This window comes from Mastigoproctus giganteus, chromosome 4 (assembly GCF_048544385.1).
Source record: "Mastigoproctus giganteus isolate SK-2022 chromosome 4, ASM4854438v1, whole genome shotgun sequence".
In the NCBI taxonomy this organism is placed as follows: Eukaryota; Metazoa; Arthropoda; class Arachnida; order Uropygi; family Thelyphonidae; genus Mastigoproctus; species Mastigoproctus giganteus.
This window is the reverse complement of record NC_143578.1, coordinates 58,133,458-58,157,392: the sequence shown is the minus strand read 5'-3', so window position 1 is coordinate 58,157,392 and position 23,935 is coordinate 58,133,458. Positions and strand designations below refer to the sequence as shown.

The 23,935-nt window shown below is 38.3% G+C and overlaps 1 protein-coding gene across 1 annotated transcript in view; it reads right to left on the bottom strand.

The window, feature by feature from the left end:
• Positions 1-23,935, bottom strand: part of LOC150086753 (dynein regulatory complex subunit 11-like) — a 283,392-nt gene that overhangs the window by 5,746 nt on the left and 253,711 nt on the right. Inside the window, exon 17 of the mRNA XM_090372244.1 lies at positions 2,561-2,677. Within this exon, the coding sequence (XP_090228370.1) occupies positions 2,561-2,677 (117 nt within the window). The remainder of the gene's footprint in view (positions 1-2,560; positions 2,678-23,935) is intronic.

Below are 23,935 nucleotides of genomic sequence, written 5' to 3'. Positions count from 1 at the left end.
GATCTTAGAAAAGCTTTTGATACTGTTGCACATGGAAGACTGCTGCACAAATTGGAGCAGTGTGGCATTGGTGGCAAATTGTTGCCATGGATAAAGGGACGGTTGAGTGGCAGAAGACAGAGAGTGGTAATTAATGGACACTGCTCATCATTGACTAATGTTATTAGTGGAGTCCCTCAGGGTTCAGTGTTGGGTCCATTGATGTTTTCTGTATTTATAAATAATACTGATGATGGTATATCAAGCTTAATGTTCAAGTTTGCAGACGATACAAAGGTTGGCAGGGTTGTTAAGGATGCTACTGATGCTATGCTGCTGCAACAGGATCTGGAAAGGTTGAGGAGATGGGCTGAGAGGTGGAAAATGAAGTTTAACATTGACAAATGTAAAGTACTACATATGGGAAACAGCAACCCCAGAGCAACGTATCAACTCTGTGGTACTACACTGATAGTGGTAGAGAATGAAAAGGACCTGGGGGTAATTGTGCAGGCAGATATGAAGTTCTCTGAGCAGTGCAGACAGGTTGCAAGAGTAGCTCATGGTGTCTTATCAATGATATACAGGAACGTTTCTAGCAGGGATAGGGAGGTGATTATTCCCTTGTATAAGGCAATGGTCAGGCTGCACCTTCAGTACTGTATACAGGTCTGGAGGCCTCATTTCATAGGCGCCTCCGTAGCCAGGTGGGAAGGAGCAGCAGTGCATAGCACACGCTTCTTGATTAGACCGGGGTTCGAGCCCGTCACCACCAAATACGAAGGATGCGGAAAGGTCACGAAATGACCACCGCATATCCCGGAGCAATATGGCCTTAGTTGCTAATGCTCCTAAAAATCAAATAACTAACAAACTAACAAACAAGCCTCATTTCAAGAAGGATGTAGTTCTGCTGGAACGAGTACAGAGAAGGGCAACAAGGTTAGTGAATGGAACGAAGGATTGCTCTTATGAAGAAAGGCTTAAGTTTTGCAAATTACAGTGTCTGGAGACTAGGCACTGGCGAGGTGATCTGATAGAGGTGTACAATGCCTTGAATGGTTTGAGCATGCTCAATGCTGATGGGATACTGCCTCTAGCTCAGAATAATCACCTGAGAGGGCATAAATTCAAATTGAGGAAAGACAGATGTAGGATAGATGTGCAGAAATTTGCCTTTAGCCAGCGGGTAGTTGGTTGGTGGAACAGACTTCCATCCCTGGTTGTGGAAGTTGATAGCCTAAATAAATTTAAGGCTCAGCTGGACAGGTATTTCGAACGAACAGAGGGGTGAAGTGGAAGGGTTTTTTTTTTTTTTTTTTTTTTTTGGCTGATGCTGCATCATATGCCTCTACTAATGCTAATGCTATGCTGGTACAATAATCAGTGTCTTTTGTGTTTGTTCAACATGGCATTGACAAATTTCATTAATGACAGTATTATTATTATGTTAATACAATAGTATTTATAATAGTCATGATATGTTAGTTTAATTTAATAAAATCTTTTAATTTTTTTCATGCTTGTTAATAACATGCAAAAAAAGCAGTGTGCAAACTTTCAAGTAACATAAAAAGTACTGCTCCATAAGCACTGCAAACAAAAAAAAAAAAACACCCTGAAAAAAATCAATGTTATTTTGAAAAATAATGAATAAATATTAAAAATAGGCCCCTAAAAGGTGGGTTCCACTTAATGCTTTCCTGTTTTATAGTGCTCTTTAGGGACCAGCCTTACAGAACAGTATAAATAGAGAGTGAGTTGTTTTTCTTATCCTAAGTGAAAAATAAAACAGTTCACTCATTTGTCATAAAAAAAAACTTACAATTAGTAATTTAATTTAATTTAGTGTAACAAAAACACACATTTTTGACTGCACTAAAGTTGAATGGCAGAAATGCATGAAAAAAAAAGTTAAATATATAAAAAAAAAATTTATGTATTAATGTTTGCAAAGTAACAATTGATTATATTTATTATACTGTATTTGTGAAAGTGTGGGTTATTAAAATTTTATACAGTGTGATACAGTATTTCTTATATATACAATATGCTTTCAAAACTATGGTTTCTGCATGATTATTTTTACTTTTTTAGTACATATTTTATATATTTATTTATTATTTATTTTTAAATCATTATTTTAAGTAAAGTAAAGCACAATTTCATTTGCTACTTTTCTGTATTAGAAAAATTCAATAGAATTAGGTGAATAATGGTTCATTTAAAATAATTTTGAGCAATATTCATTAGAATAACATTTTGGTGCAATGATTTATGTTGTTATTATATTACAACCTCAGAGTTTCATACATTAAACTGATATCATCATATTGATTTTACTTCAAATACTTTACTGAACTTCATCTACAAAGATAATATTTTAATAACATAATGAACATAACATTTTGTGCACATTTTTTGCTAAAAACATATATGGGCCATCAACTTATTGCCATTTTTTAAAAAGTGATCTTATGACAAAGTAAAATATGAGAAACATTTGTTTTTGCAGAGTGATTCTAATGATATGGCAATGTAATTTTTAATCTTTTTGTTTGTTTTTAAATCTTGCTACTACCTTATATGCTTCTTCCTCTTCTCTGTAAATAGGAGTATACAAGCACAAATGAATTACAAAATCTGTAATAACTAAGGGATGTTTAAGCTGATGTGCTACTCTTCGTGCCGTTAGTACCTGTAAAGTATTTTAGAATTATCTGAATAATCAAAAGTAAAATATAAGACTAAATGAAAAAATTGTAAACTCATCTAACTACAACTACAAATTTTATGAAATCTTTGATTTAAGTATAACATAACAATAATAAATTGCATTTTGTAAAAAAATTTGCTTGTGTTCATTTTCTATATTATTTCTCTTATAAGTGTACTGAATACAATTTTAGCATTGGTTTTGACATTAAAAATGTTTTTATTGGCATTATTCCAAAAATTTTGTAATGAAAGACTGAAAAGGGTTACGAAAATTTATTCCAGTTTGATTTATCTTCTACTGGACCAAATTTAATGAAATTTTGCATGTTGCTTCATCTTAGCTCTATACGAGAGGAAAAACTTTCAAACCTCTGAAAACTGCAGTAGTTTTCTGATTTGAATTCTTCTCACAGCCTTCTGTCACTGTTTGGGAAACCATGAAAACGGCCCCTGCTTGATGCAGCTGTTCCATCATGAAAGGGGATGGGAGGGGGGATGCAAGGAACGTGCCATTAAAAGAAAGGGTGATTGTTCATGGGGGAGAGAACACTGTCGTCTGGTAGTGTATCACTCTAAAATAGCTCATCTCAAAAATATTAAATGACATCATATTTCCTTTGCGACGTCATCAAAATTTTGCGCATCACATCTGATTTAAAATAAACTCTAGCTGATCTCACATGAAAGAAAGTTTCTCGATTTGTCTTTTTTCGCCACTCAACTGCACTTTTGTTTTTTTTTTTCTTTACAATTAAACTCTGAGGCTGGAAAAGAGTTCTGCACATTTACGAAAACATTCTTCAACTTGGACATGTCATCAGATTTTTCAATAAATACCACACGTAATGGAACAACTATAGATGGTGTATTTAGTTGCGAACTAAAATCTCTTCAATATAAAAATCATATATCCTACTTTAGTCAATCACAGACCAATACTTTCAGCAACCGATATGTAATTATTATTAATAAAATAAAAACATTGTTTTATTATTATCCATTAATTTTATTAATTTCTGAAAATTAAAATGTTTTTAATGCTTGCTGATGACTCTTAAATGTAAAACATTTTAAACATGCTATTGGCAGGACACATTATGTACCTGGTACAGAATTTTTTTTACTATAAAATCAGAATATTTGGAAGAATTATACCTCGTGTAAATACTGGAAGAAGACTTTAGCATTAGCATTAGTAGAGGCATACGATGCAAGAAAGCAAGCTTATGCAGCATCAGCCAAAAAAAAAAAAAAAAAAACTGCCTGTACAGCTCAGCCTTAAATTTATTTAGACTATCAACTTCCACAACAAAAGATGGAAGTCTGTTCCACTAATCAACTACCCGCTGGCTGAAGGCAAATTTCCGCATATCTATTCTACAACTGTCTTTCCTCAATTTGAAACTGTGCTCCCTCAGGTTCTTAACCTGAGCAAGAGGAAGAATCCCACCCGCATTCAGCTTGCTCAACCCATTCAAGGCCTTATAAATCTCAATCAGATCATTCAAATCACTCAATCAAATTATTTTTGGCATTCAGTTCCTTTGTGACCACATCATAGCATCCAATCAAATTAGTCAGACAAGCCCTGCCTTTAAAATATTGTGATATTTATGTGGTAGTAATATCATAAATAGCCCTATTTCATCTTTGGCCTTTCCAGTTTTCCTGAATTTTGACTTCTGTTCCTTCACCCCCAAAAATAGTTTCAGAATATTAACTAGTTTCTTGGAATATTAACATTATTAGTATTAATATAGCAGAAAGATGCAGGAAAGTAAAACTTTTGCATTATCAGCAACTCTCCCAATCTGTACATCATCTGTAAATTTTGACATCACATAAAAAGTTGCACAAAGGATTGTTACTCCTCTAGGTGCAGGGGTCTAAGTGATGCCATGAAAGTGCAATTCTAAAAATCAGCAAGAAACAATTCAAAACCCTTCACTCTTCCATGCCACCTTTAATTTTATTATATTATTAACACAATTGTGAAAATCCATTTTTTTATATTAAAAATCTAAACTTTTAATCAATTTTTGAAAATAATTAAAAATATACATTCTTACTAATTTAAAAGTAGTAGTAGTAGTAGTGGCATGTGATGCAAGAAAGCAAATGTATGAGCTTATGCAGCATAAGCCAAAAAAAAAAAAAAAAAAAAAAAAATCACACCATTCCCTCCAAATGTCTGTCCAGTTCCTTAAATTTATTCAACCTATCAACTTCCACAACGACAGATGGAAGTTTGTTCCAGCAATTAACCACCCGCTGGCTAAAGGAAAATTTCCGCACATCTATTCTACATCTGTCTTTTCTTAATTTGAATTTATGCCCCCTTAGATTCGTAATCTGAACAAGTGGAAGGATCCCATCAGAATTCAGCGTGCTAAACCCATTCAAGGCCTTATATACCTCAATCAGATCACCGCGCAGGTGCCTAGTCTCCAGCCACTGCAATTTGCAGAACTTAAGCCTCTCTTGGTAAGAGGATCCCTTCATTCCCCTCACCAATCTTGTTGCCCTTCTCTGTACACGCTCAAGTAAATCTACATCCTTCCTAAAATGAGGCCTCCAGACCTGTACGCAGTACTCAAGCCGTGGCCTGACCATTGCCTTATACAGAGGGATAATCACCTCCTTTTCCCTGCTAGCAAAATTCCTATATATCATTGACAAAACCCCATGACCTGCCCTGGCAGCCTGTCTGCATTGCTCAGAAAACTTCATATCTGACTGCACAATTACTCCCAGGTCTTTTTCATTTTCTACCACCTTAAGTGTAGTACCACACAGTTGGTACGTTTCTCTGGGGTTACTTCTACCCATATGTAGTACTTTGCATTTGTCAAGGTTAAACTTCAGTTGCCACTTCTTAGCCCATCTGCCCAAATTATCTAGATCCTGTTGAAGTAGCACACTGCCATTACTGTCATTAACAACCCTGCCAACCTTTGTATCATCTGCAAACTTCGACATTAAGCCTGATATACCTTCATCAATATCATTGATAAATATACAAAATAACAGTGGACCTAACACCGAACCCTGTGGGACTCCACTAATAACATTAGTCCAAGAAGAGCAGCACCCATTGATTACCACCCTCTGTCTTCTAGCACTTAACCATCCTTTTATCCATTGCAGCAACTTACCCTTAATACCATTCTGCTCCAATTTGTACAATAGTCTTCCATGCGCAACAGTGTCAAAAGCTTTCCTGAAATCCAAATATATGATATCAAAATTATTTTTCGCATCCAGTTCCTTTGTAACCACATCATAATATCCTATCAAATTTGTCAGACACGACTTTCCCTTAACAAACCCATGCTGTGTCTGAATTATTGCTGCAGTCTTGTCTAGATGATCCTGCAATGCATCTTTAACCAGCGACTCCATTATTTTACCCGGAACTGAAGTTAAACTAACTGGTCTGTAATTACTCGTGTCACCCTTCGATCCCCCCTTTGTGAATTGGGGATACATTTGCACATCTCCTGTCAGTGGGAACCTCTCCTGAGTCCAAGGATGCTCTCATAATTATGGCTAAGGGTTTGCTTAGTTGCTTTGCCGTCTCCTTTAATATAACTGGATAGATCCCATTCACCCCAGGTGCTTTTCTTACGTTTAACTTCAACAATTTCTCTTCCACTTTGCTCTTGGTTATTACAAAATCATTAAGTATCTTGCTACAATTTGATAACCTTCTGCCATTTTCAAACCTTAATAATTCCTCACATGTGAATGCAGATGCAAAATACTCATTCAGTTTGTTTGCTATCTGAGCAGGATCATCAACAGTCGAACCATCGATGTCAAGTGGACCATCAGATTCATCCCCTTCCTTTTAGAGTTTATATAAGTAAAGAAATCCTTGCTGTTTTTCTTAGCATCTTTTGCCAAGGATTTCTCGTAATCTGCCTTCGCTTGCCGAACCTCCTTTGTGACCTGATTACAGATTAACTTATATCTGCCATATGCTTCTGAGTCGCTTGATAATTTATATGCATCCCATGCATTTTTCTTCTCTATTACGAGTCTCATTAGTTCATTTGACAACCATTTAAGTGTATGTCTTTAATAGGAGGCACTGCCATATATCATAAAGACAACACATAACTGGGGGCGAGAGATACCACTCAACATGTGCATATAATTAAGCCCAACCCGATCATGCATTTCACCTGTTTGCATGATAACTAATGGACATTTCTGAAACCCCCAGCAGAAAAATCAAAGAAAACATTTTTGTTGACAGCTATTGGGGATTTCAGCTTGTATAGCCCAAGTAAATAAAGAGTACAACACGCTGAAATTGTGATAGACACCTATGCCTCCCATACCTGGCTCAAGGTTAACCCTGAGCCTGTCACTGGGGTCAATGAGACCCCAGATAATATTTTCTGCAATTCATGTCCTTCATTGTACTCTATCCACACAGCTGAAACCCCCAATATTTTTTTTAAAAAATGTTTTCCTTGACCTCTCCACCGAAAATTCCAGAAATCTTCATCAACTATAGTTCAAGTAAAAAAAATTTAGGAATCAAATTAAATCCAATCATATGAACATGTTGACTGGCATCTTCACATATAATTATTGACAGCATGCAGGCTTTGATGACATGCACTTTCCTCCAGTTGGTAACAATCAAAGGCATCATGACATTGAAGCATTATATGGAATCAAACTGTTGACAGGTTCTCCACATTTTGCAGTGGGCATTCCTGTTATTGACAGGCTGGCATTCAATTGTGTGCATTCATTTAATCATGCAATTTTTTAAATTTGCATTTTGTTTTCTGACAGATTTAAAGAGAGTTTTAATTGCAAAAATTAATTAAAAACACACATCTAATATAAAACAATGGATTTCTCTCAGTATGTTCAGAAAGAAAGGATTGAAAATAAAGGTGCCATCAAAAAAGTGAACAATTTCAAACCACCTCCTACTGATTTTTCAAATGCCCACATGCAGGGTCAAAGTGATTCTGCATGCATACAGGAAGAACAATCCTTCGCATGACTAACGTTAGAGTTAAGATAGTCTTAGTTGCCATCAAAAGTGATAAAACATTTAAGTATTTGTTTTGAAAATACTGGAAAAACTTTGCAGTTTCTGGTAATCAATTTTGTTATTAGTAGTAGTGGCATACAATGCGACAGAGCAAGCATATAATGCACAGCCCTGCCCAGTGAAATGTTTTGCTAAAATCCAAATAAACTATTTTGAAATTGTTCCCTATATCCAATTGATATCTGTCAAAATAGCTTACTAAGTTAGTTAAACGTGATTTTCCCTTAACAAAACCATGTTGTGTCCTTTAGAATGTCAATATCTAAATATCTATGGATTGCAATCTTAGCATTAGCATTAGTAGAGGCATACGATGCAAGAAAGCAAGCTTATGCAGCATCAGCCAAAAAAAAAAAAAATCCGATTTCACCCCTCCGTTCGTTCCACCAATCAACTACTCGCTGGCTAAAGGCAAACTTCTGCACATCTATCCTACAACTGTCTTTCCTCAATTTGAATTTATGCTCTCTCAAGTGATTATTCTGAGCAAGAGTAAGAATCCGATCAGCATTGAGCATGCTGAAACCATTCAAGGCTTTATACACCTCAATCACTTTATACATATTACACAACCACTTTTAGATGCATATAAATTATAATGTTTTTGTTTGGATTTAGTTTATTATGGTTACCACTCAAGGCTCTTTCCAGTCATTCTGCTATATCTGTGGGTCTGTACTTGTTCAAAGTAAGTAAAGCATAAATTTTAGATGACAAAGTTTTGCAGTGCATATGAAGCATATTTTGGAATGCCTATATGAATGACCAAAACAAGTCATGAGTATCTCACTTCCAGTGTGGTAGCTGCGAGTCAACAGTAGAAGGATAGTTGCAAAGCAGCTGGAAGTCTTTTGTGATTTGAATTTGGAACCTACTAAACACCATAATGACTACTACTTTTATATGGTGGCCGTTATCAATGCATATAAAGGTTAAAGATCAAAGAAATGTTATATATCTGAAGACACTATTCTCTGTTGCTTCAGTGCCACACATCAAAGATAAATTGCCAGTCCAACTTTCTTAGAAGGGACTTCAGAGGTGGGAAACTCTCACCTGGTGAAGTGGATAATGACTGTGATTTTAAAGCAAAGCATGATCAAGCAAACCTCACATTTTTCTCTTTAGTGAGAATTAGATGATAGTCCACAACTTAGATTCTATACAATCAAATGCAGAGATCTTAATTTGTATGCAGAGATCATAGTTGTACACGTTGGCACTAATAATATTAAGAGTAGGAGACCGGAAGAATTACTTAACAAGTACAGGTCACTGCTGAACAAAAGCCGAGAATTAGGGTTGAATTTGAAAGTGTCTGCAATTCTGCCCAGACACGATAGTAGGGAGTATATGATGAGAGCCTTGTCGATCAATTCGGCCCTGGAAAGATTGTGCAAGGCTCAAGGGGTAGAATTTTTTTCAGCCTGGACTGTACTTGTTAACAGGAGAGATTGCTTCTACAGGGATGGGATACACTTAAATAGAAAGGGTGCAAGAATATTTGCTGATGCTATCGAAGCAGTGTTAGGTGGGTCGGAAAACTGCTAGCTTGGGGGGAGACAAAGACCAATAGATTGACAGTAGCCACTGGCAGAGGTGAAAGAGATTCTTGCACTGCTTCTACTAGAATGAGCAGAAGCCTGAAAAACAAGATGCATGGTATTTCAGAGACTGCTGGGAGCCATTGCGGTACAAGTAAACACATGGGTTATGTTAGGGTAGCTAAGAATAGAAACAGGTGCAGGTATACTTGTGTGTACACCAATGCTAGGAGTTTAGTAAATAAATTTGATGAATTTGAGGTATTGCTCAAAACATCAAAGGCAGATATTGTTGGGATATCAGAGACGTGGTGTCACACAGATATAAGGGATGCAGAACTGCAATTTGGGGAGTACAACGTCTACAGAAAGGATAGACAGGATAGGAAGGGAGGGAGGGGTTATGCTATTAGTTAAGAAACACATAAAAACCAAGGAAGTGAAGCCAGTCGACATCGCTGGACAGTGCAGTGTTGAGTCAGTTTGGTGTGACATAAGCATTGGGAGATCAAAATTGAGAGTAGTAGTGTGCTATAGGCCTAATGACTCTGATGAGTATAATAAGGAACTGTACAGGGAAATAGAGTGGGCCAGTAAATCAGAGAGTCTTATAATGGGAGATTTTAATTTCCCAGATATTGACTGGAATTTGGGGGCTGGTTCCTCACGCACTAGCAGGGCTTTTGTGGATTTATTGGATGATTGTTTTCTACATCAGCATGTTCGGGAGGCAACTAGAGGGAGTAATACTCTTGATTTGATTATCAGCAGTGATTCTTCATGCATTAAGAATCTGCAGATAAATGAACCACTAGGTGGCAGTGATCACAGTGTGCTGAAGTGGGATTTACTCAAAGAGGTAACTACCATTAGGGGTAAAGGGAAGGGTTATTGCTTCCGTAAAGGCGACTACGATGGACTGAGACAGTATTTAAATTCTATACAGTGGGACCAACTGATGACGTTACCAACAGCAAATTCAAAATGGGAAGCATTCAAAGAACTTATCTTGGAAGCTACTAGGCTTTACATACCAACTAAGAAATATTGTTCAAGGTTTAGGCCAAAATGGATGTCAGATGAACTAATGAGGCATATGGCAGAGAAGAAAAATGCATGGGATACTTACAAATTAACACATGACACAGAAGCCTATGATAGATACAAGTTGATATGCAACCAAGTTACAAAGGAGGTTAGGCAGGCGAAGGCAGATTACGAGAAATCCTTGGCAAGGGATGCAAAGAAAAACAGCAAAGAGTTCTTTACTTATGTAAACTCTAGAAGGAAGGGGATGAATCAGATTGGTCCACTTGATATTGATGGGTCAACTGTTGATGATCCTGCTCAGGTAGCTAACAAACTAAATGAATATTTTGCATCGACATTCACACATGAGGAGTTATTCAGCAAGGGGAATGCCAGAGGTGTATTCAACTCTAGCAGTAAGCTACAAAATCTTGAAATAACTGGGAGTAAAGTGGAGGAGAAACTGTTGAAGATAAACACAAGAAAGGCACCCGGGGTGGATGGGATCTATCCAGTTATATTAAAGGAGGCAGCAAAGGAAGTAAGCAAACCCTTAGCCATAATTATGAGAGCTTCCTTGGACTCAGGGGATGTACCCATAGACTGGAAATGTGCAAATGTGACCCCAATTCACAAAGGAGGATCAAAGGCTGACACAAGTAATTATAGACCTGTGAGCTTAACTTCTGTTCCAGGAAAATTAATGGAGGCACTGGTTAAAGAAGCACTGCAGGATCATTTAGACAAGACTTCAGTTATAGCTCAGACACAGCATGGTTTTGTTAAGGGGAAGTCTTGCCTGACCAACTTGATTGGATACTATGATGCAGTCACAAAAGAACTGGATGCAGGGAATAACTTTGATATTATATACTTGGATCTTAGAAAGGCTTTTGATACTGTTGCACATGGAAGACTGCTACACAAATTGGAGCAGTGTGACATTGGAGGCAAATTGCTGCTATGGATAAAGGGGTGGTTGAGGGGGAGAAGACAGAGAGTGGTAATCAATGGACACTGCCCATCGTGGACTAATGTTATTAGTGGAGTCCCTCAGGGCTCAGTGTTGGGTCCATTATTTTTTTCTGTATTTATAAATGATATTGATGATGGTATATCAAGCTTAATGTCCAAGTTTGCAGACGAAACAAAGGTTGGCAGGGTTGTCAAGGACACTACTGACACTATGCTGCTGCAACAGGATCTGGAAAGGTTGAGCAGATGGGCTGAGAGGTGGCAAATGAAGTTTAACATTGACAAATGTAAAGTACTACACATGGGAAACAGCAACCCCAGAGCAACGTATCAACTCTGTGGTACTACACTGACAGTGGTAGAGAATGAAAGGGACTTGGGGGTGGTTGTGCAGGCAGATATGAAGTTCTCTGAGCAGTGCAGACGGGCTGCAAGAGTAGCTCATGGAGTATTGTCAATGATATACAGGAATTTTTCCAGCAGGGATAAGGAGGTGATTATTCCATTGTATAAGGCAATGGTCAGGCCACACCTAGAGTACTGTATACAGGTCTGGAGGCCTCATTTCAAGAAGGATGTAGAGCTGCTGGAACGAGTACAGAGAAGGGCAACAAGATTAGTGAATGGAACAAAGGGTGCTCTTACGAAGAAAGGCTTAAGTTTTGCAAATTACAGTGTCTGGCGACTAGGCACCAGCGAGGTGATCTTATAGAGGTGTATAAAGCCTTGAATGGTTTAAGCATGCTCAATGCTGATGGGATTCTTCCTCTAGCTCAGAAAAATCACCTGAGAGGGCATAAATTCAAATTGAGGAAAGACAGATGTAGGATAGTTGTGCGGAAATTTGCCTTTAGCCAGCGGGTGGTTGGTTGGTGGAACAGACTGCCATCCCTTGTGGTGGAGGTTGACAGCCTAAATAAGTTTAAGGCTCAGCTGGACAGGTATTTTGAACGAACAGAGGGGTGAAGTGGAAGTGGGTTTTTTTTTTTGGCTGATGCTGCATAAGCTTGCTTTCTTGCATCCAATGCCTCTACTAATGCTAATGCTAATGCTAATAAAAGCCAAAATCGGAACTGAATCATATGATACATAAATACACAAGCTGATCATTTAATATGCAGGAAAGAGAGTACCGATAAATGCTCTCTGTCAGTACTCCCTGATAACAGATTAAAATTCTGTTAGGTCCATTTCATAAATGAAATAACCAACCTGTGTAGGTGTAAAGAATATTAGTGAATCAAAAAAAAAAAAAAAATGTAACAACAAGCTTATTTATTTTGTCATAATTTAATCAAGGTTTTTTGTCAAAATTTGTTTTTTTTAACTTTTGACTTGATTTTTGACAATAATTTCACTTTAACATTGGATACTAAAATCAAAATAAGAACAAAGTAATATTTAAACTGTTTTATTTAAAAGTTTTGCATTTTTACAAAACTTCAAAATTCCACAAAATAACTCCCTTCACAGAGCACGCTATATAGAAACTCACTACCTGTAACTCACAGGCATTCAGAAAATTCACTACCATGGGCCCAGGACAATCTCAGAACTCAGTGCACATGCCCACATGCATCCAGGAACTCATTTGAAAAGAATAAAATTTTAAAGTTTCCTGTGTTAAACTATTTCTTTCCTTTTTTCTCAAACAACCAATGGTGAAAAAAGACACCAAGGGTTAAGTATGCTTGTTTTTTCTGCCTATGGAATATCAGAACAATACTCCAGTACTATATCAGAAAAGAAAGACATCAGACAGGAATTAAAGCCTGGTAAACAAAATGTGGTTCTCAATGATTTGGTTCAAACAGATATGGTCTTGCTACTACAATTTCATGTTAAGCTAGGGCAGCAATTTGTCAAAACTTTGAATAGTCAAACAATTCTAACATACAAGTTTAATGGTCCCAAAACTGTCTGAAAGGAAATTGGATAGTTATCACAGTGATTGGACCACAAGCTAAGCAGATTTTGACATTTAGAGAAATGACTGTTAAAGGGAAGGTCAAGCACGAATTTATACTTGAATTATACTTCAATTTATACAAGAATTTAGGTTTATGAGTTTCTAGGTAACAACAAGGGCAGAAACTCAAGAGCTGGATGAAAATTTGATGCAGTTATTTTCTTAAGTTAATAAAATTTAAGTCCAGTTAAGTGTTTTTGACACTATATTTCATATACATATAAATAAAATGGTTTGTAGATGAATTTACTGATGTAATATTAACTTTAGGAATTCTTTATTGACTTTTTTCCACTTTGGAAATGTGGCACCTCCACATTTCCTCCACAGGTTGCAGTAAAAAATACGTTTAATGTTACGTAAAAATATGTTGATGTTCACATGAACAAAAACACAAGTAAAAATAACACAGGAAAGTTATACATAGCTTTTGGACTGGAAGGCATCCTTCATCAGTTGTGACTATTAATCTAAAATATAGAAATATAGAACTCTATGTACGTGCCATGGCAGTCATGTATGGTGAACTGCATGTATTTTACAATTAACTATTAGAAGGGAAAGCTTGTTGTTGTTGTTGTGGGGGTTTTATGGTGCATAAGCAGCTTTGGCTATAATGCGCCTATTCATTTATTGTAATAATATATGAGAAATTCTTGTAACAACAGAAAAGGCTGAAATCAGAAATGACTAAAAACTCCAATTTTCTTCAGAAATTTAAAAAATTCGGGAACATTTGCATTTTCACCAATGACATTCTCTACAGTTATTGGTTTCCGAAGATTAAACAATGATAGCAGGATTGTATTTCTGTCTTGTTTACAGTATGGGCATGTGTATAATGAGAATGTGTATAACAGTCAAATTGACAGAACAATGTGGACACTGTGGTGGATCATCTCCTGCAAGTAAATGAAGGTGAGTCAAATGTGTATGGCCTATTCTTGCTCTTGAAAGGACTACTTCTTCTTGTCTTGATGTACGGACACTGGAACGCCAAATTTTAGGATCCTGTTTAAATTGAAAATGTTTATTATTTGTTTGAGAGTGCCAGAGTGCTGTCCATTCTGTTAGGCATGCACCATGAATGATTTGTGGATAGTCTTATGCTGGAAAGGGATATTCGTTAAATCTAAGGTAGTTCGATTTTTTGCAGCTTTATCGGCCAGTTCATTAACAGAAATTCCAGAATGTGCTGGAATCCAGCAGAAGGTGATCAGTTGGTGACGCTCTTCAATCTCCAGTAATAATCTTCTAATGTCATTTATAAAAGGGTGAACTTTATCTGAGGAGTTACATAATGCCATAATTGAGCTGAGGGAATCAGTGTAAATAACAAATTTTAATGAGCAGTCAGAACAAAGATTTTCTAAGGATAGTTTAATTGCATATAATTCTGCTGAGAAGATACTGAATTCAGGTGGAAGGGATGCTGAAATAGTGGTATTTAGGAACACTGCTGCTGCTCCAATGTTTAAGTTAGATTTAGAGGCATCTGTATAAATTGGAGAAAAATCAAAATATCTGTGAGTGTGAACTGCATGAAGTTGTTTCACATTTGATGTTTGAAGAATATTTTTTCCCCACTGGCAAAGGTAAGTGTCATAGGTGGGTAGAGGAGTACGAGTCCATGGTGATTGAGCGCACGTTATTACCTGTTGTACAGAATAAATGGAAACATTCCAAACCTGCATCAGTTCAAGAAGGTGAAGACCAGCTGGTTTTACTATAGTAGGCTTATTTCTGTAGAGGTTTTCTAATGGTGGATTGAATAGGTATAACTGAATTGGATGTGAGGCACAACCTTGTATTTTGACAGCATACATCAGTAGCAGTGTTTTCCTACGTAGAGTTAACGGGGGCTCATGAGTGTCAATGTAGAGGCTATGTGTTGGTGATGTTCTGAAAGCCCCAAGCGTAATCCTCAAGGCACTGTGCTGAACTGGATCAAGCCATTGTTGTATTTTATTGAGTGATATCTGAAGCTGCCTTTCAGTAGATCTCATGTTTTGGGAATGGCAGGAGATGGAAAGGTCATCTGCATAAAGGTACGTCTCAACTGTGTTTTGAAGCTGTTTAGTGATGGAATCGATTCTAAGAGCAAAAAGAGTGGCACTCAGTACTGATCCCTGAGGAGCACCTTCTTCCTGAATGAAAGTTGTAGAGAGGTCATTTTGGTATCTTACTTTAAACGATCTAGTGTGTAGAAAGTTCTGAACAAATATGGGAAGGTTGCCCCGTAGACCGAGAGAATAAAGATCACTAAGTATGCCATGCCGCCATGTGGTGTCAAAAGCCTTCTCTATATCTATAGAAACCATTACTAGATGTTTGTGTTTAACGAAGGCATTGCGAATGTCAAATTCAGCCCTGATCATGAGATCCAAGCATGACCTGTTTTGTCGAAAGTCACGTTGACTATGGCTCATTAGATGTTCTAACTCAATGATCCAGACGAGTCTACTGTGGACAATGTTTTCAAGGATTTTGCTGAGGCAACTTGACAGAGATATTAGTCTATAGCTATGGGGGTTGGATGGATCTTTTCCAGGCTTCAGGAATGCCAAAACAATAGAGTGGTGCCAAGAAGTTGGATAAGCATTTTCTAAAAAAATACGGTTGTAAAAGACCAGGAGGAGGTGCAAAGCTTTGTCATCAAGATGTTGCAGCATGATATAATAGATCCCATCTGGTCTGGCGGCACCATTATGAGCTGTTTTAATGGCATGCAAAAGTTCAGAATATTGTAGAGGTTTATTATACGGTAGAATGAGAGCAGTTTGGAAGTTAATAGAATACTGTTCTCTACTGTTTTTAATTTGCTGGAAAGATGTAGTATAAGATGATGCTGCTGAGATTTCAGCAAAAGTATTGCCCAAAGCATTAGCTATACCGAGGGACTAGATAAATCTCGCCCATTCCAGGAGAGGACTGGAAAAGGCATGGTTAGAAATTTACCAGAAAGCTGTCTAATTTTTTTCCAAATTAATTTGCTGTCAGTGTTTCTGTTAATTGTTGATGCAAAACGTGTCCAGGATTCTTTTTCTGGCTTGCCTCTGTATGAAACTTGCTTTTGCCCTTAATTTCTTATAATTTATCAGATTGGCTGTGATTGGATATTGTCGAAACAAATTCCAGGCTTTGTTTTTTGCTTTTGTGCATTCCTCATTCCACCAATAATTATAATGCTTTCGGCCTGGCGGATTTGATAATGGTATTGTATCTTTGGCCACATTTAGGAGATGTGATGTGATGTAATGTAAAGTACTACATATGGGAAACAGCAACCCCAGAGCAATGTATCAACTCTGTGGTACTACACTGACAGTGGTAGAGAATGAAAAGGACCTGGGGTAATTGTGCAGGCAGATATGAAGTTCTCTGAGCAGTGCAGATGGGCTGCAAGAGTAGCTCATGGTGTCTTATCAATGATATACAGGAATTTTTCTAGCAGGGATAGGGAGGTGATTATTCCCTTGTATATGGCAATGGTCAGGCCACATCTTGAGTACTGTATACAGGTCTGGAGGCCTCATTTCAAGAAGGATGTAGAGCTGCTGGAACGAGTACAGAGAAGGGCAACAAGGTTAGTGAATGGAACGAAGGGTTCCTCTTATGAAGAAAGGCTTAAGTTTTGCAAATTACAGTGTCTGGAGACTAGGCACTGGCGAGGTGATCTGATAGAGGTGTACAATGCCTTGAATGGTTTGAGCATGCTCAATGCTGATGGGATTCTGCCTCTTGCTCAGAATAATCACCTGAGAAGGCATAAATTCAAATTGAGGAAAGACAGATGTAGGATAGATGTGCGGAAATTTGCCTTTAGCCAGCAGGTAGTTGGTTGGTGGAACAAACTTCCTTCTCTTGTTGTGGAAGTTGATAGCCTAAATAAATTTAAGGCTCAGCTGGACAGGTATTTCGAATGAGCGGAGGGGTGAAGTGGAAGTGGTTTTTTTTTTTTTGGCTGATGCTGCATAAACTTGCTTTCTTGCATCATATGCCTCTACTAATGCTAATGCTAACATCATCAATTGGCTGGAGACGGATTTTTTTCTCATCGGAAGAGACTGATGACTGAAATTTTGCCCAGTTTGCTCGGGCAAATTTCCATTTCCTGCAGGGTTTAGTTAAAGGTGCCTGTGTTATCAATACCTTGCATACGATTGGAAAGTGATCACTGCCCATAGGGTCGTTTATAACATACCACACTATTGGTTGGGACCAGTACTGGAGAACAAAGGGAGAGATCTATTGCTGAAGTATGTCCAATTGGGAGCTGAATGTGAGTGTGCGTGCCAGTATTCAGTATGGCGAGGTTTAGTGCCTCTAAAAGGCTTTCAATGAGTTAACCCCATCTATCTAATTTAGTAGCACCCCATAAGGGGTAGTGCCCATTAAAGTCTCCTAATATACAGAAAGGTGGAGGTATCTGTATGAGGAGGTCCTCAAGTTCTTTTAAACAATAAGTACGGTTTGGCTGCAAGTGGATTGACACAAGTGTTATTGAAATATGGAGCGTTATACGAACAGCACCAGCTTCTATTTCAGTTTGAAGTAGGATATGCTTAGTTGGGATCTTTGAATTTATTAGGATTGCAACACCACCGTGGGCAGCATTTGCTGTATTACAATCTCTTCGATAAAGGCAATAGTTCTTTATCAAAGGCGAAATTTGTGAAGTTAGGTAAGTTTCCTGAAGACAAAGGGCAACTGGAGAATACCGGTTAATTAGATCATGGATATCATCTGTGTTGCAATGAAAGCCTCTGCAGTTCCATTGCAAAATACAAGGCATTAGTTGTGTTTAATTGATGGAGCTGTATCTGACTGCTTTTTGAAGGTGACTGGCTTATGACGTTCTAATTTTGATTTATCTTTTTTGGAGAAAACTGGCCGACAAGTGTCCATTTCTTCTTCTTCTTCGGCATGGATTTCTAATATTAGATCTTCCTGTATAGATGAGCCATTTGTATCCATGGTTGTGTCCTGGGTATTTTTAATCGCATTTAAATTTGTAATATCGGATGTAGTAGCACATATCGGAGGAGATGCCTCCATAGCCAGGTGGGCAGGAGCAGCAGTGCGTAGCACACGCTTCTTGATTAGACCGGGGTTCGAGCCCGTGACCTATAAATACGGAGGATGCAGAAAGGTCAGGGAATGACCACCGCATATCCCCAGAGCAATATGGCCTTAGTTGCTAATGATCCTAAAAAAACAAATAACAAACAAACATATTGGAGGAGAAGATATTGCTGGTATTGTCAGGGGAGTATTATTTGCCTGATCTGAGAGTTTGGGTTGTTGTTTACGCATACTTGGTTGTTGCTCAGAGAGGACAGTTCTAGCCCAGTCAGAAATTGATTTGTTAGTGTGAACTGTGACATCTGTTTGAGTGGAAACTGTTTGGTATTTTTTTATTACATTAGCATAGGTAATATTTTTGTTTACAGTAGGTGCAACTAGTTTTCTTGCTTCTTGGTAGCTGACTTTATTCTCAACCTTGTATTTTAAAATTTTTTTTTCAGTTTTCCATTTTTCACAAGTTTTGGAATATGCAGAGTGGTCACCTTTGCGGTTCGGGCACATCATTTTTGTAGCTGAATAGTCACTCTGATTGTGATTTGGGGACCCATAATTGGGGCAGACAGGAACTCCTCTGCATAGTTTGAGAGTGGGCATACTTTTGGCATTTATAACATCTTAGAGGATTGGGAATGTATGGGCAGATGCGGCAAAGTAAATAACCTGCTTTTACAGAGGCGGGTAAGTTGGGTGTATTGAAGGTGAGAATAATATTTCTGGTTGGTATAAGTTGATTATCTTTTTTAGTCATTATACGTTTTGCTGCAGTCATTATACATTTTCCCTGTAGATCTTGGGTAATTTCTTCCTCTGTGACATTTAGAAGGTCCCAACTGGATATCACACCCTTAGATGAATTTAGGGTTGCATGGGGAGATATTTTTACTAGAATACCAGCAAAGTTTGTGATTTGTAAAAGTTTCTCCGAATGTCTGTGGTTCGTAGTTTCCACTAATAGGTCTCCTGATTGCAGTCTCTTAACATTCTTAGGAGATCCTGCAATACCTTCCAGATTCTTTTGTATTATGAAGGATATTATTTGTATTATGAGTTTGCTCAAAGGTTTACTAGTGAGAGAGTGGAAAATTAAAAATGATGGGCAGGATTGCTCCATCTGAGTAGTCTTCTGTCTCTTTATCATTTCCTAAGTCGTGAGGTCGAGACGGAGTCATTATTGAGTATGGTCCTGTTGGTCGCTACGTGGTCACAGGCTTGTAAGTCACACCTATCTAGGGCACTGGTGGGGATCTGTCAAGACAGATCTCACAAGATCTGTCTTAACCCTAGTAATCTCAGTGCGTCTCTCATCTGCAGAACTAGAGTGGGTCGAGGCATGGGTTAGCAGGGCTTGAGCTGTGCCAAGAAGATGGCTGTGTGCGTGTGCTAACCGGTAGTTGGTGAATTGGCCAGCACACATCGGCTTGTGATAGACTGTTTTCTTCAAACATGCGCCCTTGTGCCAGACAAGGGTACCCAAGTATGGAAGGGTATTGTCTGACCAGCTCGATGGTGATTTGAATGAAAGGCAAGAGAGAGTTAAGGTGGTGCAAAAGTCGGTTGCCCAACTCCCGGGGAATGACCACAAAAGGCAACGGGATCTTGTAGACCCACAAATGCGTAACTCTCCAACTCCTCCATTGCAATGTTCGCCTAACTGAACTAACTGGGGAACCCATGGCTGTTCTGTGCATCTGCTGGTAAATAGAGTCACCAAACGCGATGGCTCCACCAGTCAAGAACAATCTAAGGGCGGTGCAAATATCCTCTGAAGTTAGAGAAGATCTGTTGCTCAGGGTCTGGTCATTGTCCAGAAGCTCCTTGGTACATGTGATGGCCAGTTCGACTGGGATCGAAGTGAAAAGAGACACCACATCAAACGAGGCCATGACTTGATCATCTGAGATGGATGGGGTATGAATCCAATCTAGCAACCCCCCACTGTTAGAAATGGTGTTGGCGGTCTTGCCCACTAGGGAAGAGATTAAGCTTGAAACATTTAGATAACTCGTAAGTTGGTGAACCACAACAGGAGATGATAGGTCTTAAAATCCATATGCTGGCGTCTACAAGCCGGAGGCATGTAGACACCAGCATATGGATTTGGTGACTTTCCCTGACCGAAACCAACCATTCACAAAAGCCCTATTACTCCTACGAGACACCTCCATCTACCAACCAGTATTTGTCTCTCCTGTCAAGACCCTGGAACAGATGGGAGTTCAAGGTAAACAAACTCGTCAATAGTTGGTTTCGGTCAGGGAAAGTCACCGAATCTGTACGCTGTCGTCTACATGCCTCTGGCTGCCAGATTCAGTAGTTTTATGGCCTACCAAAAGTCCACAAGGAAGGAGAACCCACAAGACCTATCGTCTCCTGTTGTGGTTCGCCGACTTACGAGTTATCTAAGTTTGTTTTGAGCTTACTCTCTCCCTTATTGGGCAAGACCACCAACACCATTTCTAATAGTGGGGAGTTCCTAGATCAGATTCATACCCTATCCATCTTGGATGATCAAGTCATGGCCTCATTTGACGTGGTGAAGTTTTCATTTGAAACTTTATTTAAAGTTTTCACTTTAATCCCAGTCGAACTGGCCATCACGTGTGCCAAGGAGCTACTGGACAATGCCCAGACCCTGAGCAACAGATCTTCTCTAACTTCAGAGGACATTTGCACTGCCCTTAGATTGTGCTTGGCTAGTGGGGCCATTGTGTTTGGTGACTCCAGCAGATACATGAAATAGCCATACGTTCCCCAGTTAGTTTACTTATGGCACACATTGCAATGGAGGAGTTGGAGAGTTGCGCATCTGTGGGTCTACAAGATCCCCTTGCCTTTTGGTATCGCTACATGGGTGATGTGTTTGTGGTCATTCAATGGGAGTTGATCAGTCCTGCCATTACCGTCGCCCCGCCTGGTTGAAGTCACTGCACATCTCATGCTGTAGCAATTTCTTTAACCAGAACAGAGGATGTTGTGTCCATCCCATTACTGAGACAACCATCCTCTTGGCTGACAAATGTTGGCATTTACAGCATTCCCAGGCATTACAGCTACAACTGCAAGAGTAGCTCATGGTGTCTTGTCAATAATATACAGGAATTTTTCTAGAAGAGATAAGGAGGTGATTATCTCCTTGTATAAGGCAATGGTCAGGCCATACCTTGAGTACTGTATACGTGTCTGGAGGCCTCATTTCAAGAAGGATGTAGAGCTGCTGGAACAAGTACAGAGAAGGGCAACAAGATTAGTGAATGGAACAAAGGGTGCTCTTACGAAGAAAGGCTTAAGTTTTGCAAATTACAGTTTCTGGAGACAAGGACCTGTGGTGATCTGATTGAGGTGTACAATGCCTTGAATGGTATGAGCATGCTGAATGCTGATAGTTGATTGCTGGAATAAACTTCCATCTATCGTTGTAGAAGTTGATAGCTTAAATAGATTCAAGGCAGAACAAGAGAAACATTTGGATGGGTGAAATGAGAAGGGTTTTTTTATTTATTTTTTTGGCTGATGCTATATAAGCTTGCTTTCTTGCATCATATGCCTTTGCTAATGCTGATGCTAACTACAAGGTGCCTCTGTAGCCAGGTGGGCAAGAGCAGCAGTGCATAGCACACGCTTCTTGATTAGACTGGGGTTCAAGCCCGTGACCACCAAATATGGAGGATGTGGAAAGGTCAGGGAATGACCACCGCATATCCCCGGAGCAATATGGCCTTAGTTGCTAATGCTCCTAAAAACCAAATAACAAACAACAACAAACAGCTAACTACAAGCTTCCCTTCTAACAGCTAATTGTTACTTACACGCAGTTCACCATACATGACTGCCATGGCATGCACATAGAGTTCTCTATTGCTATATTTTAGATTAACGGTTACAACTGATGAAGGATGCCTTCCAGTCCAAAAGCTATGTATTACTTTCCTCTATTATTTTTACTTGTGTTTTTATTTGTGTGAATATCAAAGTATTTTTACATAAAATTAAACGTATTTTTTACTGCAATCTGTTATTTTCTTTCCGGTTTTGCTCTGTGGCAGAATAATTTATTAATATTAACACGCTCTGTTTGCCCATTCCGTCTAATAATTTGCCAATCCTCCTCTAAATTTATTAAAATACCCATTTCCACAATACCAGGTGGAAGTTTATTCTAAAAATCACTCTCTAGTTGACAGAAAATTTTCATACATCTGTCCTGTACATCTTTTTCTTAAATTTATGCTTACTCTTGTTTATCATCTGAGAAAGAGTTAGGATGCCATCTGTATATAACTTAATCAACTCATTTAGACACTTCAATAGCCTTAGAAATTTCGATCAGGTCTACATGCAGATGTGTAGTTTCCATATACTGCAACTTGCAGGAGTTCGGTCTTTCCTTATCAGGAATCTAATCTTTCCTGATAAGGATATCTTCTCTGCAGTTGTTCCAACAGACCTACATCCTTTATAAAATGAGGTTTCCAAACCTATGTGCAGTGTTTAAGAAGCAGCCTAACCATTTCCTTACAATAGGATAATCGCCTCTTTGTCCCTGTTGGCATAATCATTCTATATCATTGACAGAACCCAATGAGCTGTCCTAGCAGCCTGTCTGCACTCCTCAGAGAACATTACATTGGACTGTATAATTACTCATTGCTACCCAAATGCAGTACCTTATATTTATCAGCATTAAAACTCAAATGCCATTTTTCAGCCGATCCATCTAATTTATCCAGGTTGTGCTGGAGTAAGCATACCCTGCCATCTTTGTATCATCAGTAAACTTAGACATTAAACTTTATATGCCTACATCAATATCATTAATAAACGTTAAAAACAGTAGGGGGGCCTCCAAATTCTGTACAAGCATGTAATCACAGACCAACTTCTCAAGTTGCTGAAAAACTTGGAATAACTAATGATAGTGAAAATCCTGTAACTATCACCTTAGACTGGCTAACTACAGACCTCAATTGAAGAGGTCTTTGAGAATTTCTCCAATCTGGACATGATTCTAACCTAAACCTCTCCAAATTACTAACAAGTAGTGAAACCATTATACTGTTATACAAATGTATATATCACATGTATATATGTATATGAGCTTAGAATACAATCCATTTACAGGCATGATACACCAATGCCTCGTGATTTTAGTTGCCTTAGTGCTTATAATAATTGACCCATCCCATCACATCCCAATTCAATGCAAATGATGTGACACAGGATATTTATGTTTAAAGTGCATTTAACCTGTTATCAGTCATGCAAAGGACTGTTCTTCCTATATGTGTATGGGATCATTTTGACTCCATGTGCATGCATTTGAAAAATCAGCAAAAAATAATTCAAAATTGATCACTTTTCTGATGCCACCTTTATTTGAAATATTTTCTGAACACAGCTGTGAAAATTATTTTTTATATTAAAAACATATATTTTGATGTTTGTTTGTTGTTTGGTTTTTCGGAACATTAGCAACTAAGGCCATATTGCTCCGGGAATATGTGGTGGTCATTCCCTGACCTTTCCGCATCCTCCGTATTTGGTGGTGATGGGCTC